Source organism: Bombus flavifrons, chromosome 13 (genome assembly GCF_040668555.2).
Source record: "Bombus flavifrons isolate JBK064 chromosome 13, iyBomFlav1_principal, whole genome shotgun sequence".
In the NCBI taxonomy this organism is placed as follows: domain Eukaryota; kingdom Metazoa; phylum Arthropoda; class Insecta; order Hymenoptera; family Apidae; genus Bombus; species Bombus flavifrons.
Genome location: NC_138454.1, coordinates 7,492,935 through 7,514,152, shown reverse-complemented (window position 1 = coordinate 7,514,152; position 21,218 = coordinate 7,492,935). Strand labels below are relative to the sequence as shown.

The window sequence follows — 21,218 nt, the reverse complement described above, 5'->3', positions numbered from 1 at the left end:
CATACTTAAATGTACTTTTACCACTTACCGTTTATCAATCATTCCTGATTTAACTTTCTTATATTCTTTTGTAGGAAAAGCATAAAAAAAGGTAATTATTTAATTATAAATGAGATATTATGAAAAGTATTCAAAATGAAAAATCGAATTTGTTATCGATAATATTAATAAGCATATTGAATATCGATATATTGAATACGAAGGTCGATGTTTCTCTAGATTTATAGTAATTCATGTTTCTTTTTATACATCAAATATGGCATCCTAAAATGCAAAACATGACTCAATAAAATCGAAGCAGAATAAGCAAGTTGTTACTGACTTAATAATATACATGATTTTGCATTGTACAGTGCGCTCTTTTGTAGGTTGCATCTATTTGTGCTTCTTGTGTTCGTAATAGTAAGACAGTTTAAGTGACAATGAACAAGAATCTCGCAGATATTTGTATTTACAAAAGTATAGAAGATGTTCAATCTAAGAAATTTATATACAATAAGTTGTTGCCTTATGCAGACGAAGTAGAGACAGAAACACAGGCTTTATTAGCCGAAATTAAAGCAAATTTAGGGCGTGCTGTTATGTTTAATGAAATATGGCCAGGCTGCTATGTATGGGTTACTAAATTAGGCCAGTGAGTATATTCATTTATATTATTATATTATTTGAAAGAAAGGCAATAATTACATTTTAATTATACTGCTTATTTTAGAAAATATATTTGTAATCTGGATTCATGAATATTTTTTCTAGTTACATAAACATGTATGGATTTAACTTCAGCAAAGAAGATCACATCTTGCTTATAAAGTTATTATATGAACTGGTTACAGTTTCAGAAATACCTACAGCTTCTACATTTCAGTGTCTTATTACATTACTAATGTTGTTAAAGTAAGATGATTTAACTTTTATTCATAACATTATATAGGATTATCATTTGTTATAAGAAATGAATTTCACATGTTTTAATATATATTTACAGAAAGAAGAAATTTATATCTCCTGATGAATTGGAACTGCCATGGCGACCTCTTTATAATATGATTCTTCGTATAATGAAAGCAAAAGAAAATCGTCCTGAAATGTACCATATTTGTCATCTTTTTGAGAATACAACAGAATCACTTATTGTATATGCAAAAGTTTATTTTCCTGTAAGTGAATATTTTTCTTAAGTAAATTAACAAAAGAATGAAAATTAATCCTTTATAATAGTTAAGTGCAACACAGGAGATATTAGATGAATTAAGACCAACTTTATGCCTCACTGATGTCATAACAATGTCTGAAAGTATACAACTGTTACGGTGGTTTTTACCAGTACAATTGCCTCCAAAATACCATTCAATTGGATATCAACTATGGTTTGAAGAATTTATGAAATTATGGGAAATATGTCACAATGCACCAACATGGGAAAATAAAATGATGGAGTTAATGGCAGCAGTAGCTAATTATAACATTGGATACATTAATTGGGAACCTTATATACCATTGATGTTCACTAGATTTATACGGTGCTTAAAATTACCAGTATCATATAATAAAATACAAAGACATCATGAAATAGATGCAAATTCTATAACAATATGGATAGTAGCAGTTCTGGTAAAATTTTATTGAAAATTAAGGAGTATATTTAAATAAAATATCATTTCATATATTGTATAATGTTTTTAGGGAAATGGTTCAAGTGCTCAAACATATCTTGATAAGTTTTTGAAAACGATAGAAACATATTTTCATCCTGCTAATAATGGTTACTGGTTGAATATATTAAAAGAGATTCTTATGAAGCTTTCATTTTATTTTATTACGCGTTTGCACAAGTGAGAATCAATAACAAGTTTTATAATTAATTTTTATAAGTATTTATAAATTTATAATGTATGTCTTATTTATATTATAGAGAAAGGTATGCTGAGCCAACTTGGGAAACTCCCATTCCTGAAGAGTATAAATTAACTGATAGTCATGTTGATGCATTTGTCAAAAGTATGTTACCAGTAACTATGGCATCAATATTTAATAAATTAAGTGTTAATCATGCATCACAAGCTTTACAATATCTTGCTACTATGAGGCCCAATTTGGTTATTCCATATGTTTTGAATAGAGTGTCTTCTACATTGGATTCTCTCACAATAGAATCATATAAACTGATTGCTACATTGAATTGTATGGAAGCTATAGCTAGGCCAATGGCAGAAGGGTCTAAAAATGTAAATACAGGTGTGGATTATGCTTTCCTGGCTACTTTTTGACATGATTTACTATTTATTTTACATTTTTATGAATTATAATTTTCTTTTGCAGACTATACATACCCAGAAGGACCAAGACATATTTTACCACTACTTTCTCTGCTTCTATCTAGCATTGATCCAAATAATCCAGAAAAGTGCTTTTTAGCTTTCCGTCTTATCTCAGTTTATGCCTGTTTCATACCTATTGTGGATACTTCTAAACCAATCACAGCAATAGGTGAAGAAGATAAATTAGATTATGAAACAGCATCTGGATTTGAAGATTTTGTTTTACAATTTTTGGACAAGATATTTTCTTTCATAGATCACAGTTCTCTAGAATTGGTTAGATTAGAAAATTCTGCTGGTGGCGAGAAAAGTAAATTAGAAAAGGTCACAGAAACCGTTCTGTATAATGTGTGCATGATCCTGTTAATGTATATTAATGATGCAATATTTAAAAAGGCTTTAGATAAATTATGCACATTTATAACTCAACGTACACTCGAAATTAAAGTTGCTGGGCAGTTGGCAGCTGGTTTGTGTCGAGTATTTGCCCAAGTTAATGGCAAAGAAACTTTGAGAACATTATTGCCTGTACTTTCACAAACTATCTTAGATATCACGGGCGAAAGTAATGATATTATTAAGGAAGAACATGTGGATGATCGTCTTTTATATGCAATGTTGCTTTTATCTGCAACTGTTACTACAACAGGGAACAATTTACTACCTTATATAGATACACTCACAACAGTTCTTGACCGTGTAGTGATTTTAAACTCTAGAGAAGGAAACAATTTAGCTTGTATATTATTAAGATCAGTCCTTCATTCATTATCTACTATGGTACCATGTCACTTTACATCTACTGATGAAATAAAGTACTGGGGTCAAGTTCTGGATATTAGTAGTTTAGATGTCAAATGGTACATTCCTGATAAGAAAGAAATGGCTGCAATAAATCGAATATTTTTAAGATATCTTATTCCTGAAACAAGTAAATTAAAGACATATTGTAAACGCTTGATCACATTAAGGAGGTTAACTATTGATCACTTCTATATAATATTTAATGATAATATTCATTAAGAATAGGTGAAATAAAATTATTATATGATTTTAGAGAAGAGTTACTGACTAGCTTAAATATTATAAGCACCATTATTGAAGGTTGTGAATCTGTTTTACCTATATATGAAGGGAAACCATTAAATTTAGTGAAATCGTCTTTAAAATGGCAACCTTTCAGGCCAACACTTGGTATGAAACATGAAATATTAATGCCTAATGGTAGTAACGTTAAACGTTACATTGGAACACTTATGAATAAATTGCAAAGTATAATTCTTGAAAATACAGAGGGCGATACAAAAAGTTTATTTGTTTTGATAAAGGTATCTGTTTAAATATACTATTTAGAATAATAAGTTAATAAAGAATATTAAACACATTATAAAATTCTTTTATTCTAGATTTGGGGCTATCTCTTATTAGGACCTGCATCTGTTACAACTAATATTGTAAATTATAGAAATATAAAAAGAGCACACAAAATGATGAAGGATATGTTAGTAAGAAAAAAGGGAATAATGGGGTCCTTTGTATTGCTATGTGCAGAAATTCAACACAAAACTCGTTCATATTTACAGTTTTTTAATTTAACTGAAGCTCATAAAAAAATAATGTTAAAATTATTTAGATTGGCTACTAGTAGGTACTCTGATGTGCGATGTCAAGCTCAACGCGTCCTCTTGCGGGCTTTCCATCATTTGACGTTGTCATCTAGAATCATTATTCCAAAATTACTTGATATATTGAGGGCGGATCCGGAAGCAGATCATGATGCGTATAAGGTAAGAACGACAACAATTATGACAAGCAACGTTTAATACAATTGTTTTTAATACTTTATTTTATCTTACATAGGGAGCTCTGAATATTTTAGTTGATTCTCAAGAAACAATTATCGAACATGATTGGAATAAATTGAGAGATTTATGGACAACTTTGGTACTTTCTAAACCATGTGAGAAATTATCTATAATTCGCTTGAAAGAAGATGTTGTGAAATATATAAGTAAACAATTTACAACGATCGCTATTACGTTTGAAATACCGAATACATGTTTGGAAATTGCAACAGCTTTATGGAAGACTAATCCTCAACCTACTTTACCTCAGCCCACAGAGGATGAAATTGTGGAAGGTTTAAAAATTGCACAAGCATTTAATGAAAGTAATTTGGCATCTTATAATGGTTTAATAAATGATCTCTTAAATGCCCTTTTGGAAAAGAATTTACATTGGAGACATCGTTTAATGGCAATAGACTTTATTCGACATTTAGTTCACCCAGAACAAATTTATCCACCAAAAGTAGTTCGTTACTTTGTAGGAGCATTAATACACGATTCATTAAGTGAAAGAAATATTGCTCTTCGTGTAGTTATATGTATGTTGCAACAACAAAAAAGAGAACATCCAAAGGTAAAGTACTGAAAAAATTTATTTTGCAAATATTTTTGGTATAACTTAAACACAAATTTTTTCATTTCAAGATAACTATTGATCCACCAACATCACTAGAACAAAATGAATCATCAGAAAATCAATCTGTGAAATTCGAACGAGGGCAAAGACCAGACAATGCTTGGCTCCAATATAATTTCGAAACTCGGCCCTTGACTGCAGAGCAATGGGATGAACCCAGATTTATTCATAAGCCATATCTAGGATATTACATATGGCCAAAAAAAATTGAAATGTATGCGCCGACACCTCAACAACCATGTCTAGATCCAAATGTACGAAAATTAACAGATCATGAAAAAGAAATCGATCTCTTTTTTAACGATTTGCAGAATATCAAAAAACTCATAAAATTTTATAGTCTTGAAACAAAAAAGGACAATGACAAATTCAGTTATTATAAATATCGTCTTTTTAAAGCCCTTTTTCGTAATCATGGGATAGTATTCCTAAAAAATTTTCTGCCACATTTACATGAGTTAGTGAAGGATAAACAAGAAAGTAGTCAAAGGTGTGCAGCCGAGATTATTGCGGGAATCATTAAGGGTTCAAAACATTGGCCATTTAATATGGTTTGTGAAATGTGGGATTCTTTATTACCGGTTATAAAACTTGCCTTAATTAATATGACACCAGAAACTCTTGAGGACTGGGTCCTTTGTTTTTCCACAGCTCAACAATGTAGAGATCCAAATAGACAACATTGGTTACTGGAGCATTTGATTGAAGAAGTTTTTGTTAGCGAATCAGAATCGTCTTTTATTGAATCGGGACGATTGTTTATTTTACAAACGACTCTTACTGAACAACTATGGCGGGTTTTAGAATTATTACAACGTTTGTTGAAACGGATAGAAGATAGATTATTAGCAAATCCATTTGAAAATGTGAGAGAACGGTTAAGTTCTGTTTTAGTAACGGTGTTCACAAGTTTAAGAACTTCAAACAATCAGTCGGTACCGCAAATACAAGATTTCTTAAATAAAATAGTGCCAAAATTACAACCTCTTGTAGATGAAAATGCAACGAAATTCAACAATGATGTAAAAAATCTGCCTGCACATGTATCTATTGTTAAATCGAACGATCTAAAAGAAATAGGAATAAATGAAGAAGAGAAAGAAAGAGCGATTCGATTACTTAAGACAATTTGTAAATGGATTGTAGATATGAATCGTCCATGGTATGGTTTACCGCCAGAATTGTATCAAATATTTCCAATCATCTATCAGATGGAAAATTGCGAAACAGACAAAGAATTGAAACAGTCGTGTACATCTGCTTTAACAATATATGCACAAGCATTCACATTGCCATGTAATATGCCAGTAGCTTTAGAAGCAGTAGAAAAAATGTCAAAGCATGTATCTTGGTGGACAAGATCTGCTTGTTTGGAATTCCTTCAAGTTTGGGTATTTTACAACATGTGTACATTTTTAAGTAATCCATCATGGGTTAATTCTGTTAAAGATATAGTTTTACGTTTATTAGAAGATGAACGAGTTGAAGTAAGAAAAAGTGCTGGTGAATTACTTAGTGGATTAGTGCATTGTATGTTTATACCCGAATTAGAATCTTTATTGGTAAATATATTTGAAATATTTTTATGATAATTATTACCAGCAGTTATATTTATAGATTTTTTCTAATTTTTCAGGATGAATTCAAGAAAAAAGCAAATATTAAATTATGTAAAAGAGAAGCTTTGAATAGTAATAAGGAAGAAACAAAAAAGAATCTAAAAGCTGATGCTTTACGTATTCGTCATGCAGCTATAATAGGAATGTGTGCATTTGTACAAGCTCATCCATATGATATACCAAAATATGTTCCTCCAATTTTTGAACATCTTCGTGCTCATATGAATGATCCACAACCTATACCAGTTAGTATCCAAAATAAATTTGAAACATGATACAATAATTCATTAAATAATAAAATTCCTCTGAGTTACAGATGACAATTAAAGAGACTTTGGATGATTTTAAAAGAACTCATAATGGATGGAGGGGTGTGGAGGAGTATATGCAACATTTCACAGAAGAACAATTATCTGTATTGCAAGATTTAATAATGCCACCATCCTATTATGCCTAACAGAAAGTTAACATTTTTATTATATAGTAAAGAATTTTTTAGTAATAATAATATAAAAGTTGTGTACATGATATTTAACAAAAAATGTATTGGTATTTCGCTGTGAAAATATACAAGATATAATATAAAATATACAAAAGAAACCATATTTGTTTATTTAAGACTATCTAAATGTCAATACAGCTTTAATATGAATTATTATACATAAGGTATATATGTTTCTGCTAAAACAACAAATTTGAATATTTTAATTAAGCTAGATATTAAATAAATGATAATTTACGACGTTTCATGCAATAAATGTTAAATGCCTCTATAATTTAAAAAGTTTAACTTATTGAAATTATTACTGACTACCTCTCAAATTAAATGTTTGTGAACTATTTTATTTTTATACATTAATTAATATTTTTATTTTTATATATATAAAACAAAAAAATAAATGTTATATCATGTAATAATGACTATATGTTCCTTAAGTCTAAAAAATATTTACGCTAAATATAAAGTTTTTCTAGAGAATAGGTTAGACTACTAAAATAGGCTTGAGGCTTTATGGAAAATTCGAGTATGTATATATGATACGATAAAACTCATTTAAAAATCTAGTAACTTATTCTTTTAATTCGATTCATTTATATGTAATAGATAAATCAGGAAAAATATACGTCATATTCTTGTTTGCAACTTTCTTGAAATTGCAATTTTAAGTGTTTTCTAGACATGGCATAGCATTTCTGATTAGACAATCGCTTCTAAGTACTTGAAGTGGATAACGAATTTTCAGTAGCTATCTGATAGCAGTTGTATCGCCATGAATCGAATAGTGATATTTGGAGCTACAGGAAATACCGGACTATGTGCTTTAAATAGCGCTGTAAATAAGGGTATAGTCTTATCTACTATTTACCATTTAACTTTGTAATCTATTCTTTTATATATATTAAAAAGATTTTAATTATCGAAAATGTAATAAAGATATAAAATATTTTATAGACAGGTAATATCGTTATGATCAATCCCTGTATTTGGTTTTGTTTATACTCTCGTTCCGTTATATTCGCGGACGATGATTTTAATAAAAAATATAAAATAGCCAGAAAGGTTTTTGTAAAAATCTTAGACAAAGTACAAGCGTATAATATTTGAAAAATGCAAGTTATGCGCAAAACTAATTTTATTTTAATTATCTTAAAAAATTTAGGATTAAATATAAGAGCATTTGTAAGAGATGAAAGCAAAGTACCAACAAATTTAAAAGATAAAATCGAAATAGTTGTTGGAGATGTTACTAATGCAGAACAAGTTTCAAATGCAATATCTAATAGGGATGCAGTGGTTGTTGTGCTTGGCACACGGAATAATTTAGGTAAATATTCAATTTTATATGAAATATTAATTTTTCAGCCTACAATATGAGCTTAATATCCATTGCAAATTTTCATTTAGGTCCAACTACAGTATTGTCCAATGGCATGAAAAATATAATAGATGCTATGAAAGTGCACAATGTAGAAATAGTATCTGTTTGTTTATCTGGTAAATTTTGCTAATCTTCTTACTTACAACACATATTGATAACTTTCATGTATTGTTAATTAATATTTTGTTTCTTGCAGCATTTTTGTTTTACAAACCTGAAGCAGTGCCTAATATATTTAAAGATGTAAATGCAGATCACCTGCGAATGTTCGACCTTCTTAAAGAAAGTAAATTAAAATGGATTGCAATATTACCACCCCATTTTACAAGTATGTCATTATTTGTAATTTTAAAGAAATTATTTACATATATTTCACAATTACAGACAATCGTTTGTATATATATTTTGTCTATTTGCAGATGTACAAAGATCAAAATATGTAGTAAAGCATGATGAGTCTCCTGGTCGGACTATTTCCATACATGATTTAGGAGATTTTCTTATTGAAAGTCTTCAACAACCAGAACATTATCAAAAAGTTTGTGGTATTGCTAACTAATATAACAAAAAGTACATTTTGTAATGTGGTCAGAATTAAAAAATATTTTGGAGAATATTTTTAGCTTTCAGTCATATAAAAAAATAAATAGGTAATATGAAAAGGCACCTTCTAATTTGTACAAAATGTATTACATTGAAAGTATGCAGCTATTGAAAAATATTTGTGATTTTAAATATCTATTGGAATGGTTATAATTTCTTGTAAAATATGAGGATGTGTGCATGAGAAGTGTTTCTGTATTTAAAAGCAATTAAAAAAATAATTTTTTAGATAAATAAATAAATAATATACATTTGTGGAATATAAAAGAATCTTGAAAAAAATAAAACTGTTACTGTGATGATAATCTTTTTACCATATGTGTTCTGTGTGTTAAGATACCTAGATCATAGAACTTTGGCATCTGAAAGTTTGGCATTGGAGGTGGTGGTGGACCACAATATTGTGTACTTTTTTCTTTAAGCTTTGCTTTAGTAAATGCTGCACTAGAATATACAACATCATTGATGCCTGATGCTTTAAATGGATCACAGGTTTTATATCCATTTTTTAGGTAAAAAAGTTCTTGGCCTTTAGTTATTAAATATACATTTTTAATTCCTTTCTTTGCTACATGTTCCTCAGCTCCACGTAGTAGTCTAGATCCTAAACCCTGAGATCTACGCTGGTAGTCAATTATCACTAAGACATGAAATAGAAAATTAAATTTGGTTCTTGTTTGTACACTTTCATATTTTTCTCTTTGTTAAACTAATTATACTTACCTGATTGTATAAAACAACTATGACGTAATCGAGGTATTAAAGATATTTTACAATGACCAAGGACTCTGTCCTCTTTGTCTATTAGTATAAGACATGTGGGAAACTCATCGCATGATACATTCAGAGATTTTAACCTATTTTGCATTGAAGTTCATTTAATTGTTAAATAGGACTTTGTTTAAATTAAGTATTATGATATACCGTGCAGTTTCACTTCTTGGCCATTCAGAATTCAGTAATGTACAACAGTCTGGAATTAGGTCTGGTCTTTTATGAAGTGGTACTATTCTATATTCCTTTTCAATAGCAGTCATATCTTTTCTGTAATAATGAATTATGATAATATAATTTTTGTGCAATTTAATTTAACTTTCTTAAGTTCGAAATATTTCAAAAAGTAGAATAGTAAAAGTTTTGCATTATTTTTGTAATAACAGTTATTAATAGAAATATTAGAAGAAATTGAAAAAATTAAAAGATTGTGATAAGATAATGGTAATGAAAAGCATACAGAAATAGATTTCGCGATAATATTACGTAAAGTATCTATTTTTATAGCTATAATCAGGACAATAATTTTCATATTTTCGGGGAAAGGAATTAAAAATAACTTGTCATGAAATATCAAAGGTAAAATTTCTTCATACTATAGAACAAGTAACGTTACAATAAGAATTATTGCTTTATTTTTATATAAATTATGACGTGAAGATATCGGAGAAGAATCCATTAAGCAACTAGGAAGGTTAAATAATACATATTTCATATTAATATATGAGACAAAATTTGTTCGAGTAAAACGGACGGATGGTCGGAGATAGGGATCTATCTGACTGATTGACTCCTTTAGAGGGAAAAGCGTGCAACAACCTGTGATTGACAGGTATCGAAAAATAGAAGGTAACATATGCGAACAAGTGTAATAAATAGCTTGGTGCAGATGTCCTTACCGTATTTTTCTAACTGGATGATGAGAACTTGACACATAAGTTTAAAGGTCACTGTGCTTCACCTATATGTATCCCGTGTGGAAATAGCTTTGAGATTAATATCATCTTGAGCCAAGAATGATACTTCTGTTGAACATATCCCCACTGTTACATAAAATTTTCGTAGCACCCAGTGGTATTATAGAGTACATCACCTCATTTCAAGTCATTCTTCCACTAATACGTCTTTTATCTAATAATTATATCTTCACTTGTTAATCTTAATAGAAAGGAATTTTATACTATATATAAAATATCTGGGAAATACTTGTACTATTTTTAATTTCCAATTACATATCTTATTTTTTTACAAAAAGTTTTGTAGTCTATTTTTTATTTTGTAAATTGTAATGTGATACATTATTGGAATGTTAGATAAGAAAAATTTCATTTTTTTATTTGCTTTTTTATTTTATTTATTTTGCTTATTTATTTTATTTCTCTGTATAAAGTATCTCACTGGGACATGTCCATGACCCACTCTCTTTCTAACGCGTCTCTTTTTTTTGCATTTGACCCATTTTTTTAAATAGCCTCTGTTCTACATATATATGTGAACAATGTCCTGCATTCTTTATTTCGACAGTGATGGTCAATAATTGTTTCTGAATGATACGATTTTAAGGAATTACAGAAAAAGTAATTCTTTTGCATTTATCACTTACGAAAAAAATAAAATAAGTGTTTATGGAAATCACTATGTATGCATTTCTCATTTCTTACTTGTCATTATTTTGAATTTTAAATCTAAGGATTAATGAGATTTGAGAACCATTGTTGATCCCGCTAATTGTTTACTTATATCATTCCTGTGTTTCTAATATCTTATTCTCAGTATTTAAGTCAAATAAATAATGGTATTCATACAGATTATTTAGAAATATTTAGAATTACAAGTAATTATATTGCACATAAACTCCATTAACGGAAACGAGACGTATAAGCAATAGTACATTATATCAGTTGTGTATACGAAACAAATATTTTAAATATTTAACAAATATATAATTCATAACATAAAAATGTTGTCTGCAAGACCTCCTGTAACAGGTAATAACATACGGAAATAAAGTTTATTATACAGTCAATATAATAAACTTGTTTATGTTCTTCCTAACCTCCTACTTTTTATTTCATACAATTAATAGAAAATCCTTTGGGGCTTTCTTGGCATGATAGTGCATGGATTCCTGTATTAAATCCAAACAATATAATGGATTACTTTTCTGAAAGAAGTAATCCTTTTTATGACAGAACATGTAATAATGAAATTGTCAAAATGCAGCGTTTAAGTCCTGATCAGTTACAGTAAGTAATATGAGTAAAAGCATTGTTTAAATGTAAAATATCAATAATTAAATTTTTATTTTTAGAAATATGACTGGCCTTGAATATATTCTTTTACATGTTCAAGCACCTATTTTGTATGTGATCAGGAAGCAACACCGCCATACTCCTACTTTAGCAGCGCCACTTGCAGACTATTATATCATTGCAGGTGTTGTGTATCAAGCTCCTGATTTGGCATCGGTTGTGAGCTCCAGATTGGTACTTAAAATTTATTAAAAATGAGTATTATCAGGACGTATTGTTAATTTATGGAACTTCGTTTTATAGTTATCTACAGTACATCACTTACAATCTGCTTTTGAAGAAGCTAGTTCATGTTCAAGATATCATCCTAGTAAGGGCTACTACTGGGATTTCAAAAATGGGAAAGCTATGGCAGCAAAGAAAGAAACACCTGTTCGTGAAGAACCAAGTTCTCTATTTCAACGACAAAGGGTGGATATGTTGCTTGCTGAACTTACGCGGAAATTCCCATTGCCCGTTCCAAAGCCAGTGCACCAAGCTATAGAACCTTGTAAATACTTATTTTGGTAGTTTCTTTTGAAGTATGTTAAGCATCAAAGTAAAATTAATTTGTTAATCTTTTAGCAATGGAAATTAAACAAGAAGTAAAAACAGAAAAGAAGGACATGAAACCACCACCAGAAAAGAAACCAAAGGTTAATTAATAAGGGTTTATAATGGTTTAATAAGAATATAAGACCAATAATGTTCTACGTATATATTGTATTTTATTTCAATTTTTATTTTATGAAATAGGTATTTAGCATTATTAATTATATCTTCCTCGTTAAGTAGAAAGTGTGATGAACTGGTGTGCATGTGAATATATTTTGGCAAACTACTGAATTTGTACGAAATTAAAAATAAAAAATAGAAAATATTTGTCACTTGGTAGTATTTTATTTTTTCCTGCACCATGGACAATCTGGATTATCCACTTCTTCTTCTACATTTATTTTCATCCGTGGAGTCTCCTTCTTCTTAATCTTCCCTTTTTTATTAAATTTACGACAAAAGGTAGAATCTGGACATTTAATTTTTTCTTTCTCGGATGATGGATGACGGAAAAATCCTTGATGTTTATGTGCTTGCATTAACCAAAAATATCTTGATGTAGCAATTGATCTGATCTATGAAATTACATTGTATTGTTATAACTATTGAATGAAATTGAGAAGTATTTTGTTACAAACTTTCATATTAATTTGTATAATCGATTCAATATGATGCATTACGTTAAATTTTTAGTTAAGGAAATGGTTATGAAAATATTTTAGGACCTCAAAGTGATATTAATAAAATATACTAGTGTTTCAACTATTTTTTAGAGTTTCATTTGTAATTTTCTATTACGAAGAAGAATGGCACGTAAGGTAAAAAATGATATGTGACGGAAATACGTGTCCTGAGAAATACGTAGATGAAAAATTTTTCGGACAGGGTACCTGTGATTCTGACAAAGATGAATTTATAAAAAATTTGAAACACGAAAAGTGCAAAATAATTCAGTTAGTTCGTCGACAAATGCGTAAATTTTATGATACTCAAGTAACATTAAATATCAATGAAAATATTTAATTTGGGATTTACGCTCGTGTATCTTAGAGGAATAGTATGATCTTTTTTTTCCCAGTACAAAGCATCTTCAATATCAAATGGATGGCAAACAAGATACATGCAAGAATCGCCAAATATGTCATATATAATAAAGCGCGAAGTGAATATAACAGAAGATACGAATAAAGAAGCAACCGATGTACCGAGAAGGAGTACAATGTCAGATGGTCAAGCATTGTGTCTGCGTACCTTGGGAAAAATTCGAAAAAAAATTTGTATGACAGTTTTAATTGCTGGAATCATCATACTGATGGCAGTAATTTACGGCATTTATTTCCGCGTTTATCTTTGCAATAATGGGAAATCTTGCATCACATCCCTTCAGTATACTCACGTTAAACATGCATTATTTTAAATATGCACGATAAATACGAGAGATTAAGATAAATCGTTGGAGAAGATAATGGATATTGTTGCGATTGTGGGTAAATTTCTCAACAAAATAAGCAAACCATCTAAGACTTGACACAAAATATATTAAACTTGGAATAATACACCATGTGTAGCGTTTAGTTAGTATGCAACTAGTCTTGACGATTTCTAGATTTTTTTTTCAGTTCCATAGATTTTTCAATGATGAGACATTTGACTTGTAAGCAGTGTAACAGGTCGTCATGTTCGTACTATGCCATTCCTTCGTGCAATGTACACCAACTCGACGAGGAGACTAGTTGCAGTTCGTTTGACGTTCATCCTCAGTACCCAACATAACAATTATACGGTACGATTGTTTTTTAGGCTTCGAAATATCGGTCCTCTTGATATGTTTCGCTCATTCGTTCTCTCAGATACTTTTTACACACAACTTTCTGGACCGGGTATAGAGTTGGCGATAATGATCTCTTTCATTAAATTACGATCAGCTTTAAAACTAATAGGTTCCCAAGACTTTGTAGAGAATGGATTCAACTATAAAAAAAAGAAAAAAGAAATGAAAAAAAGAAGGGAAAAAGATTTACAAATTACATTAAAAATATTAATTATTACTAATACTATTATATAGTACTACTCACGCTGCATCTGTTACTTTGAAGTCCTTGCTTATGAATATCATACGGTGCAAACAGCGTATCTGGTCGTACAGGTAAAAATAATTGTGGTTCGCGTTTTATCTTTTCCTGGTCTAAAATCAAACTCACTACATTATCCTATCCATACATTATGCATATTATGCATACATTATAACAGAAATAAAAGTGGATAAACTTCTACCTTGTGGCGACTGTATGATATCTGGCTGATTGTTGAGTGCGTAGTCAGTGACCTGTTTCAACGTGTACTCGACAAAATAAGTATGATCCCCGTGTGTAACATCAAGCATCGAATTATTCCTCGAATCTGGAGGAGTAATTATCGGTTGTTTCATGTAAGGCTCAATATGAACCGGAGAAGTGGTACCTCTGCGTCGGTACATCACCAACATTACTAAAAGTGCAATAATGCCAAACGCCATTAAGCAACCGATAAGAAGTAGAATAAGTGGAACCATGCTTACTCCGCTATCTAAAACAGCGAATTACCAATAACACTTGATACATTCGATATATGATATTTCTTTATCCTTTTGAATTGCTAGGAAACGCTGAAATTATCTGAATTATCAGATTAAAAGATTACTTTCCAAGTACAATTTCTTACCCGTGTGCTTATCGGAGTCCCTTAGCATTATATCCTCTAACAGACTCACTTCGCTTCTTCCTTTCGCGTTTACGGCATAAGTAACGAGATAAAAATGTGTCGCCGGTAGAAGATCCGCTACAGCAATCCTAAATACTGGTACGTCTGCGGACACACTGGATGCATTCACTCTTAAATTACCAGTAAGAACTTCGTACGCCTCTAATCGAAACTCTTGCCTTAATCCACCATCGTATCCCGGCACACATTCCACTTCCAGGATCTCGGAACTTTGATTCAAGGATGCTTTTATCGTACAATTGTTCAGAGGATTTGGTTTCACTGGGAACGTAAATCAAATTGGTTTCTTGTCTGTACGATACAGACATCTGTTATGAGTTATTTGTACATAGAAGTTACCTGCTGGAATGATTTGATAGATACAAGGCGCTTCCTGCTTTCCTATTATGTTTCTACCCCAACACGTTAGAGCTCCGTAATCTCTTTCAGACACTGGCGTGTAAACAAGTTCGCTCATTGTTCCGTTATTACCATCGAATTTCGCTGGTGCAACTTCGAAATTCTCGCCGCTATTGTTGAACTCCCAGACGAATTCTACCTCGTTGGGATCAGCGTCCACCTCGCATCGAACTTTTACCGATTCTTCTAACGATGCTCCGATGATGGATACCTCTTTCGCTTTGCACACTGGTGCAACTAAACATTAGAGTCAAAAAGATTGAAAAGGAGAACAATTGTAGTGAAATCATTTATCAATTATCTTTTATAATATTTATAGTTTGAACATATAGTTTTTTTAAAACTTACATTGTACTCGCAAAGTTACTACTGGACTGGTAGTTTCACCTCGGTCATTACTAGCAAGACACGTGTAATTCCCGGCGTTGTCTCGACCTATCTTTTGCAGTACGAGACTTTGAGTACTCATGATTATTCCAGCTGAATAATTTTGCGTTAACACCGCATCCTATGATTATTTAATAATATTATTAATTATTCTTACAATAACTGCTTAAAATAAATTCTTATTAATAACTGGTATTACAACAAGTAAGTAGGTAATATAACAAGTAAGATACTTACGTTGTGCCTCCATGTAATTTTATGGTGTTCTGGGTTAGCCCGAACTTTGCACTCGAAATATACATCGTCACCCTCCTTTATTTTTTCTGCATTTAGGGTACTACCCAAGTGTAATTGTACTTTAGGTGGAACTGTGAAATAAACATGAAATGCTTATCTGAACATAATTACCACAAATTTCGGAGTACTCACAAACTACGTTTAATTGAAAGAAATCTTCTAGATACGCGTCTGGCAGTGATGGGTTTTCTCCTCGACACTTGAGGATTTTCCCGTGATCGTCGGGAATCGGTGAAAACATGAGCGTACTTAAGACCACGGAAGTATTACCACCATCGATTACCTGAATGATTAAAACTTTCATAAATAAAAATATCATGACATTAATTACAAATTTGTAGCAAAATCATCGACATATACTTTGCCATTGTGATAAATGGCGTTTCCTTCCATCCAGGTAATTCGTGCTCGAGGATGCGATCCTGTTGTCTCACATGTGATGGAGTAGTCTTTCTCCGTTTCTAGCATCGTCGGTTTTAATAAAATTTTCACCGACAGTGGTTTTACTGAAACAATAAAATATCAATATACTATGTAAAATTAATACTTTTTATGATACGAATTTTGAATACCTACGATAAACATCTAGGAGAATAGTCTTTTCTAATGGAGGTATGAGGTTTGTGCTCCAGGCTCGACATTTGTAAGTTGTGTTACGATGTTCCCTTCTCAATTGAGGTACTGTTAATTTACTGACGACTAAGTTCTTTCCAATTTCCTCCAACTTACTGTCCACTTCTTTCTCGTTGACCAACCAACTAACCACCGGTGTCGGTTTGCCTATGTTTAGAAAACGAATTAGAGTTAATCTTCAACAAATTTAATACCATATTTTTAGTACTAAATAATCAACAAAATAAGAATTACCTCCTCTTACTTCGCAAGATAGACCAAACTCGACGCCTACTTGAAGTGGACCTGCGGTATTACCCACAACCACACCAGAGCTGTCGTAAATTAAAAGCTGATAAGGTGGAACTGAAAATAATTTCGAAATAATTCCAAGAACTTTGAAGATATCCTCACGAACGTTAAACGCTTTTTCTATGTTATACACACGAATTCTTACCTATTACAGTGAGGTTCACTTGAAAATTCTTCGTGGGCGAATTTTTGAAATCTACTCTACACCGGTAGATCCCTTCATCGTCCAGTTGAACCGCTTCCAGAGAAAGAGTAGCCGGTTTCGTCACGGTAACGAAGTAAGCTCTCGGGCCAACCACGGTGCTGTCCGACCAATTCAGAGCTTTGTTAAATGCTCTTCCTCGCACGTCGAAACTAAAACAGTCAACCGTTTCAATATACCTTTCGAATTAAATGAAGTTTATTATTTCAAATGAATTTTCTAACTAAATCGTCTTTTAACAGAAATAATACCTGTAAATCGGTTTCACGGCGTCATCGCGAAACCAAAGCACCATGTATACGCGATCTTCACGCGTGGACGGTTCAATGTCACAAGGCAATCTAGCGGTGCGTCCAAGAACGGCACTAACTTCAAAAGTTGCGACTGAAAAGAAGATAAATAAAGAATTATATTTTTATTTGGTTTCTCGAGAATATATAGCAAATATATAGATTGAATTTTTCGGTAGTACCTCGTTAATTGTTTGTTGAATAATCGTAAATTTACTGAAATTTAATGTGAACGGTTGCGATCACATATGAAGTAACGATTCCAGAATATCTATGTACATTATTATTATGTAGCAAGTAGTACAAGTAAATATGTCAGACATGTGGCTGATCAATGTACACGAAATCTATTGAAGGCACGGCAATCTTAAGTATTTGGGACAAATACCTAGCGTCTCTACGTTCTAAGCTATTTCACATTGCTGGAGATCGACTTAAGTAGATGCGACCTATAGTTAGTTGGTCAGACATATACTTCCGAGTAATTTTGCATACATCAACAACTTACATAAAATGTTTTCTTTGCGAAACTCTTTTTTCTACTCTAAAAATAATAAAAAAGAAATAATACTATAGGATCATTCATCTGTTTCTTCAAACTTATAAATTCTGTCTTAGAATTTTCTATTCTTCTTTGTGAGTATTATCCATTCTACTATTCCATTGCACAGCATAACTTTAACTATAACATTAACAACGTACCTAAATCATCGTCCTTATCCCAGTTCCCGGTGGCGTTCACGTACACGACTACAGCAAGCATGTAGCCGACGATGATTAGCTTGATCGTGATATCAATGAGCACCCCTAACGCCATCCCAAGAGGGAACGGTTTAAGGGGTGAGTTCGGTACATTCAGATCCGCTTTTTGCATAATGTCGCCCCGTACCGGCCTGTCCTGTGGTTCTCCTTTATTATCATTCCACGTCGAGAGGTAGACGGCCTCCTCCCACCTCCTCCGTTTCGTGTGCGATGCCCTCGACGAACGTACGATGTCTCGACTCTCTTCTTCTCTCCCTCCTCCTTTTTCACGCTATCTCTCTCTTTCTGGAGTAGTGACAAAGGGACAGGGCGCAGGACACGCTCACCGATTAATTCTGCCGCCGTAGGAACTTTTCGGCCGATTTTCCTCTACCCGTTCTCTGCTTAAAGCGTACATCGAGAACGGATTGTTCGTAATTCCAATGAATTCCGTATTGACCAGCGATATAGAGATACTTTCGCGTTAGTCTCGTCGTCTTGATCGCATTCTTTTTTTGTTGTCGGATCAAGTCAATCTGAATATAAGATACGGCCTTCGTTTTGAGTTAGCTCGATTCATTTGCTTACATCGATTCTCAGGAGGTTGGAGAGCGTGAGAAGGCTGCAATTCAAAACCCCGATGGGTCTCGATGGGTGGTAGTTTAGTAGGTCGTAATACAAATGTGTTTAAAATTATTGTCGATTCACGAGCGTAGAAGCGCCGGCTCTTATTAAACCACCGATGAGCTTCGACAATGGCGATAACGATTAGGAGGACACTTTTATGCTTCTCTTACACCCTCGTATGCTCCCACAGAAATCACCGCTTTCAAGGGTGAACAGTGGGTATAATATATCTTGCAAACTCGTCAAGATTTCACGATGGAAGCCTTTGACCGCACTTCGAGAAGGAATTCGTACTCGTTCTACATTCTTCCTCCGTGTATAGCACCTTGCTGGAGCTTCGATCATCAGTTTCCCGATTTTCGTCAAGGAAAAAATGAACGCACGGAGAGGATATTCGACGAATCACCTTTCGCGAACTTTTACGCGAACACCATTCTCTTGCACTGTTTCGCGAACTGACTGGAAGGAACGTTTGTCCGTTTCGGATAACGCGAAAGCTTTCTCGACATTTGGAGGGTTGTTCTCTGATAAGGAAAAAGACAGTAAGATAGGGAGCAAGACGAGAGAAAGAGAGAGAGAGAGAGAGAAAGAGAGAGCCGGCCAGCGGTGCTTCCTCGTAACCGCGTCGTTGCAATGGACACGCTTTGCAGGCGTCGCTAACCCGACGACGATGAGCGCCGATCGATTTTCGTAAAGTCAGTCTGATCTCGCTTCGTGTTTCGACGCTCTCGATTCCCGCACGATATATAACCCCTGTGTGTAGCCTGTTCCGCGCAACGCACACACGCGACAGCCTGCGAATAGCAACGAACCTTCACGACGAGTCGCAACCCCTTCTTTCTACGTAGAAAACGATACGAGAGCTACGTTCAGGGATGTTCATCGAGTTCGGATAACAGTTGGACCATCACGTGATCGGAAAGACTCTTTGATCCTCACGACGATCTTCAGAAAACCAAGGGTTTTTTTTTTATTGTTGATTTAGCGTTTTTATGCGTGAATAATTCGATATATTTTTTATACTTTTCAATGAGATGCGTGAGAGTTTATAGACATTTTGATAATTTTCGTTTAGAAACATTTCCATGTATTGGGTAGATTTAAGTAGATATAGTTATGTTTAGTCAGACGATGAAATAGATAGATAAATTTAGAAATAAAGTATTTTACCTTCTTTGGATATCCACCTATCTTCGTACTCTTTACCCGAAATCTACTATGTTCTGAAATATAAAAGATTTCGCCCCGTGTTCGAGGAACTCCACGGGTGGTGGGAAGTGAGAAACTCTCTCCTGTTAATAATGACATTATATTTGAAATAGTAATGTTTACAACATACAATTGCGACGTTACTACAGTATTTTTTTGTCATTTTCTTTTTCTTCCTTTAAGATAATTGATAATGTTCTCGCAAAAAGAAAAAAAAAAGAACGGTCACACGCATTTCGTCTCACGATTCATTCACGGTCGTAACGTGTTTTACAATTGCGTCTATTCTTTCCCTTTCGCTCCCTCTCTCGCACTCGTTCGCCCTTTCTCTCTCTCTCTCTCTCTCTCTCGCATCCTTCAACTCTTTCGTCGGGGAATGCACGGATTTTGCGAGCCGGGATCCACGTCTAATCGCATGTACTAACGTGTCGAAAAATAAACGGCGAAATTGTACAGTAAATGGATGTTCGGTGTTTCCTTTTTTCTTTCATTTTTTTTTTTTCGTTTTTCCAAGTTTCCTTCGAAGGGGTAGGAGGTGGAGGCAATGGACAATAGTAACCGAGCAACAGGACCGGAAATTAATTTCATTAGTATATTGTCATATTGGTGTCTGCTTTATGTTCTAAAACGTTCTCCAGAAGATGGGCGAAACCGGCCCATCGGAAATCTTGGGTCACACGGACTACATAACTCTCCTTCTTTTTTTCTCTCTCGCGTGTTTTTAGCTGATTGCTAGCTGCCACTTCACGCTCGTTCACCTTAACAATAAGCAATAAGAATAGGACTTAGCCAGTCGTCAAACGCCACGTGTTCGATCTGCCTTTCCCTTTCCCTCTTTCTTTTATATTCACTCTATAT

The 21,218-nt window shown here is 32.7% G+C and overlaps 5 protein-coding genes across 8 annotated transcripts; 3 read left to right on the top strand and 2 right to left on the bottom strand.

Moving 5' to 3' along the window:
* The first annotated feature begins 262 nt into the window (after nt 1–262).
* LOC138185938 (proteasome activator complex subunit 4) lies at nt 263–7,021 on the top strand. Its single transcript, XM_069125298.1, has 13 exons — nt 263–634; nt 754–894; nt 986–1,157; nt 1,219–1,611; nt 1,684–1,832; nt 1,913–2,235; nt 2,320–3,292; nt 3,376–3,646; nt 3,725–4,105; nt 4,179–4,739; nt 4,811–6,364; nt 6,439–6,666; nt 6,738–7,021. The coding sequence occupies exons 1-13, from the start codon at nt 423–425 to the stop codon at nt 6,876–6,878; spliced, it is 5,499 nt and encodes a 1,832-aa protein (XP_068981399.1). The 5' UTR covers nt 263–422; the 3' UTR covers nt 6,879–7,021.
* Nucleotides 7,022–7,489: 468 nt separating this feature from the next.
* On the top strand, nt 7,490–9,217 carry LOC138185948 (flavin reductase (NADPH)). Its single transcript, XM_069125310.1, has 5 exons — nt 7,490–7,765; nt 8,083–8,247; nt 8,328–8,417; nt 8,498–8,629; nt 8,721–9,217. The coding sequence occupies exons 1-5, from the start codon at nt 7,693–7,695 to the stop codon at nt 8,858–8,860; spliced, it is 600 nt and encodes a 199-aa protein (XP_068981411.1). The 5' UTR covers nt 7,490–7,692; the 3' UTR covers nt 8,861–9,217.
* Naa80 (N-alpha-acetyltransferase 80) lies at nt 9,082–11,228 on the bottom strand. Of its 2 annotated transcripts, none has more exons than XM_069125313.1 (4): nt 10,630–11,228; nt 9,829–9,948; nt 9,628–9,761; nt 9,082–9,544 (listed from the first exon to the last, which is right to left on the bottom strand). In XM_069125313.1, the coding sequence occupies exons 1-4, from the start codon at nt 10,680–10,682 to the stop codon at nt 9,195–9,197; spliced, it is 657 nt and encodes a 218-aa protein (XP_068981414.1). In that variant the 5' UTR covers nt 10,683–11,228; the 3' UTR covers nt 9,082–9,194. The 2 variants fall into 2 exon arrangements, with proteins under 2 accessions (XP_068981414.1, XP_068981412.1); XM_069125311.1 differs by having other exon boundaries at nt 10,578–11,222.
* On the top strand, nt 10,178–12,856 carry MED6 (mediator complex subunit 6). 2 transcript variants are annotated; one of them, XM_069125308.1, is made up of 7 exons: nt 10,178–10,257; nt 10,339–10,527; nt 11,452–11,666; nt 11,765–11,924; nt 11,990–12,164; nt 12,234–12,480; nt 12,555–12,856. In XM_069125308.1, the coding sequence occupies exons 3-7, from the start codon at nt 11,639–11,641 to the stop codon at nt 12,632–12,634; spliced, it is 690 nt and encodes a 229-aa protein (XP_068981409.1). In that variant the 5' UTR covers nt 10,178–10,257; nt 10,339–10,527; nt 11,452–11,638; the 3' UTR covers nt 12,635–12,856. The 2 variants fall into 2 exon arrangements, with proteins under 2 accessions (XP_068981409.1, XP_068981408.1); XM_069125307.1 differs by lacking the exons at nt 10,178–10,257; nt 10,339–10,527 and having other exon boundaries at nt 11,350–11,666.
* Nucleotides 12,857–14,042: 1,186 nt separating this feature from the next.
* On the bottom strand, nt 14,043–20,115 carry side-III (sidestep III). 2 transcript variants are annotated; one of them, XM_069125302.1, is made up of 15 exons: nt 18,482–18,541; nt 17,966–17,999; nt 17,745–17,877; nt 17,437–17,645; nt 17,235–17,345; nt 16,944–17,147; nt 16,728–16,873; nt 16,500–16,650; nt 16,308–16,438; nt 16,032–16,191; nt 15,624–15,920; nt 15,225–15,545; nt 14,799–15,089; nt 14,600–14,709; nt 14,043–14,495 (listed from the first exon to the last, which is right to left on the bottom strand). In XM_069125302.1, the coding sequence occupies exons 3-15, from the start codon at nt 17,786–17,788 to the stop codon at nt 14,382–14,384; spliced, it is 2,289 nt and encodes a 762-aa protein (XP_068981403.1). In that variant the 5' UTR covers nt 17,789–17,877; nt 17,966–17,999; nt 18,482–18,541; the 3' UTR covers nt 14,043–14,381. The 2 variants fall into 2 exon arrangements, with proteins under 2 accessions (XP_068981403.1, XP_068981402.1); XM_069125301.1 differs by lacking the exon at nt 17,966–17,999 and having other exon boundaries at nt 18,486–20,115.
* Between the last annotated feature and the right edge of the window lie 1,103 nt (nt 20,116–21,218).

Excerpts from the sequence above, each read along its gene's own strand:
- LOC138185938 (XM_069125298.1), top strand. The coding sequence starts at position 423 with ATGAACAAGAATCTCGCAGATATTTGTATTTACAAAAGTATAGAAGAT. Across the intron at positions 635-753 it reads TGGGTTACTAAATTAGGCCA|TTACATAAACATGTATGGAT; the intron begins GTGAGTATATTC and ends TATTTTTTCTAG. Across the intron at positions 6,365-6,438 it reads CCGAATTAGAATCTTTATTG|GATGAATTCAAGAAAAAAGC; the intron begins GTAAATATATTT and ends CTAATTTTTCAG.
- LOC138185948 (XM_069125310.1), top strand. The coding sequence starts at position 7,693 with ATGAATCGAATAGTGATATTTGGAGCTACAGGAAATACCGGACTATGT. Across the intron at positions 7,766-8,082 it reads AAATAGCGCTGTAAATAAGG|GATTAAATATAAGAGCATTT; the intron begins GTATAGTCTTAT and ends TAAAAAATTTAG. Across the intron at positions 8,418-8,497 it reads AGTATCTGTTTGTTTATCTG|CATTTTTGTTTTACAAACCT; the intron begins GTAAATTTTGCT and ends TGTTTCTTGCAG.
- Naa80 (XM_069125313.1), bottom strand. The coding sequence starts at position 10,682 with ATGATATTAATCTCAAAGCTATTTCCACACGGGATACATATAGGTGAA. Across the intron at positions 9,949-10,629 it reads ATACATATAGGTGAAGCACA|AAAAGATATGACTGCTATTG; the intron begins GTGACCTTTAAA and ends TCATTATTACAG. Across the intron at positions 9,762-9,828 it reads CCAAGAAGTGAAACTGCACG|GTTAAAATCTCTGAATGTAT; the intron begins GTATATCATAAT and ends AATGCAAAATAG.
- MED6 (XM_069125308.1), top strand. The coding sequence starts at position 11,639 with ATGTTGTCTGCAAGACCTCCTGTAACAG. Across the intron at positions 12,165-12,233 it reads CGGTTGTGAGCTCCAGATTG|TTATCTACAGTACATCACTT; the intron begins GTACTTAAAATT and ends TTCGTTTTATAG. Across the intron at positions 12,481-12,554 it reads GCACCAAGCTATAGAACCTT|CAATGGAAATTAAACAAGAA; the intron begins GTAAATACTTAT and ends TTAATCTTTTAG.
- side-III (XM_069125301.1), bottom strand. The coding sequence starts at position 18,657 with ATGCAAAAAGCGGATCTGAATGTACCGAACTCACCCCTTAAACCGTTC. Across the intron at positions 17,878-18,485 it reads GGATAAGGACGATGATTTAG|TCGCAACTTTTGAAGTTAGT; the intron begins GTACGTTGTTAA and ends TCTTCTTTTCAG. Across the intron at positions 16,192-16,307 it reads AAATTACATGGAGGCACAAC|GATGCGGTGTTAACGCAAAA; the intron begins GTAAGTATCTTA and ends AAATAATCATAG.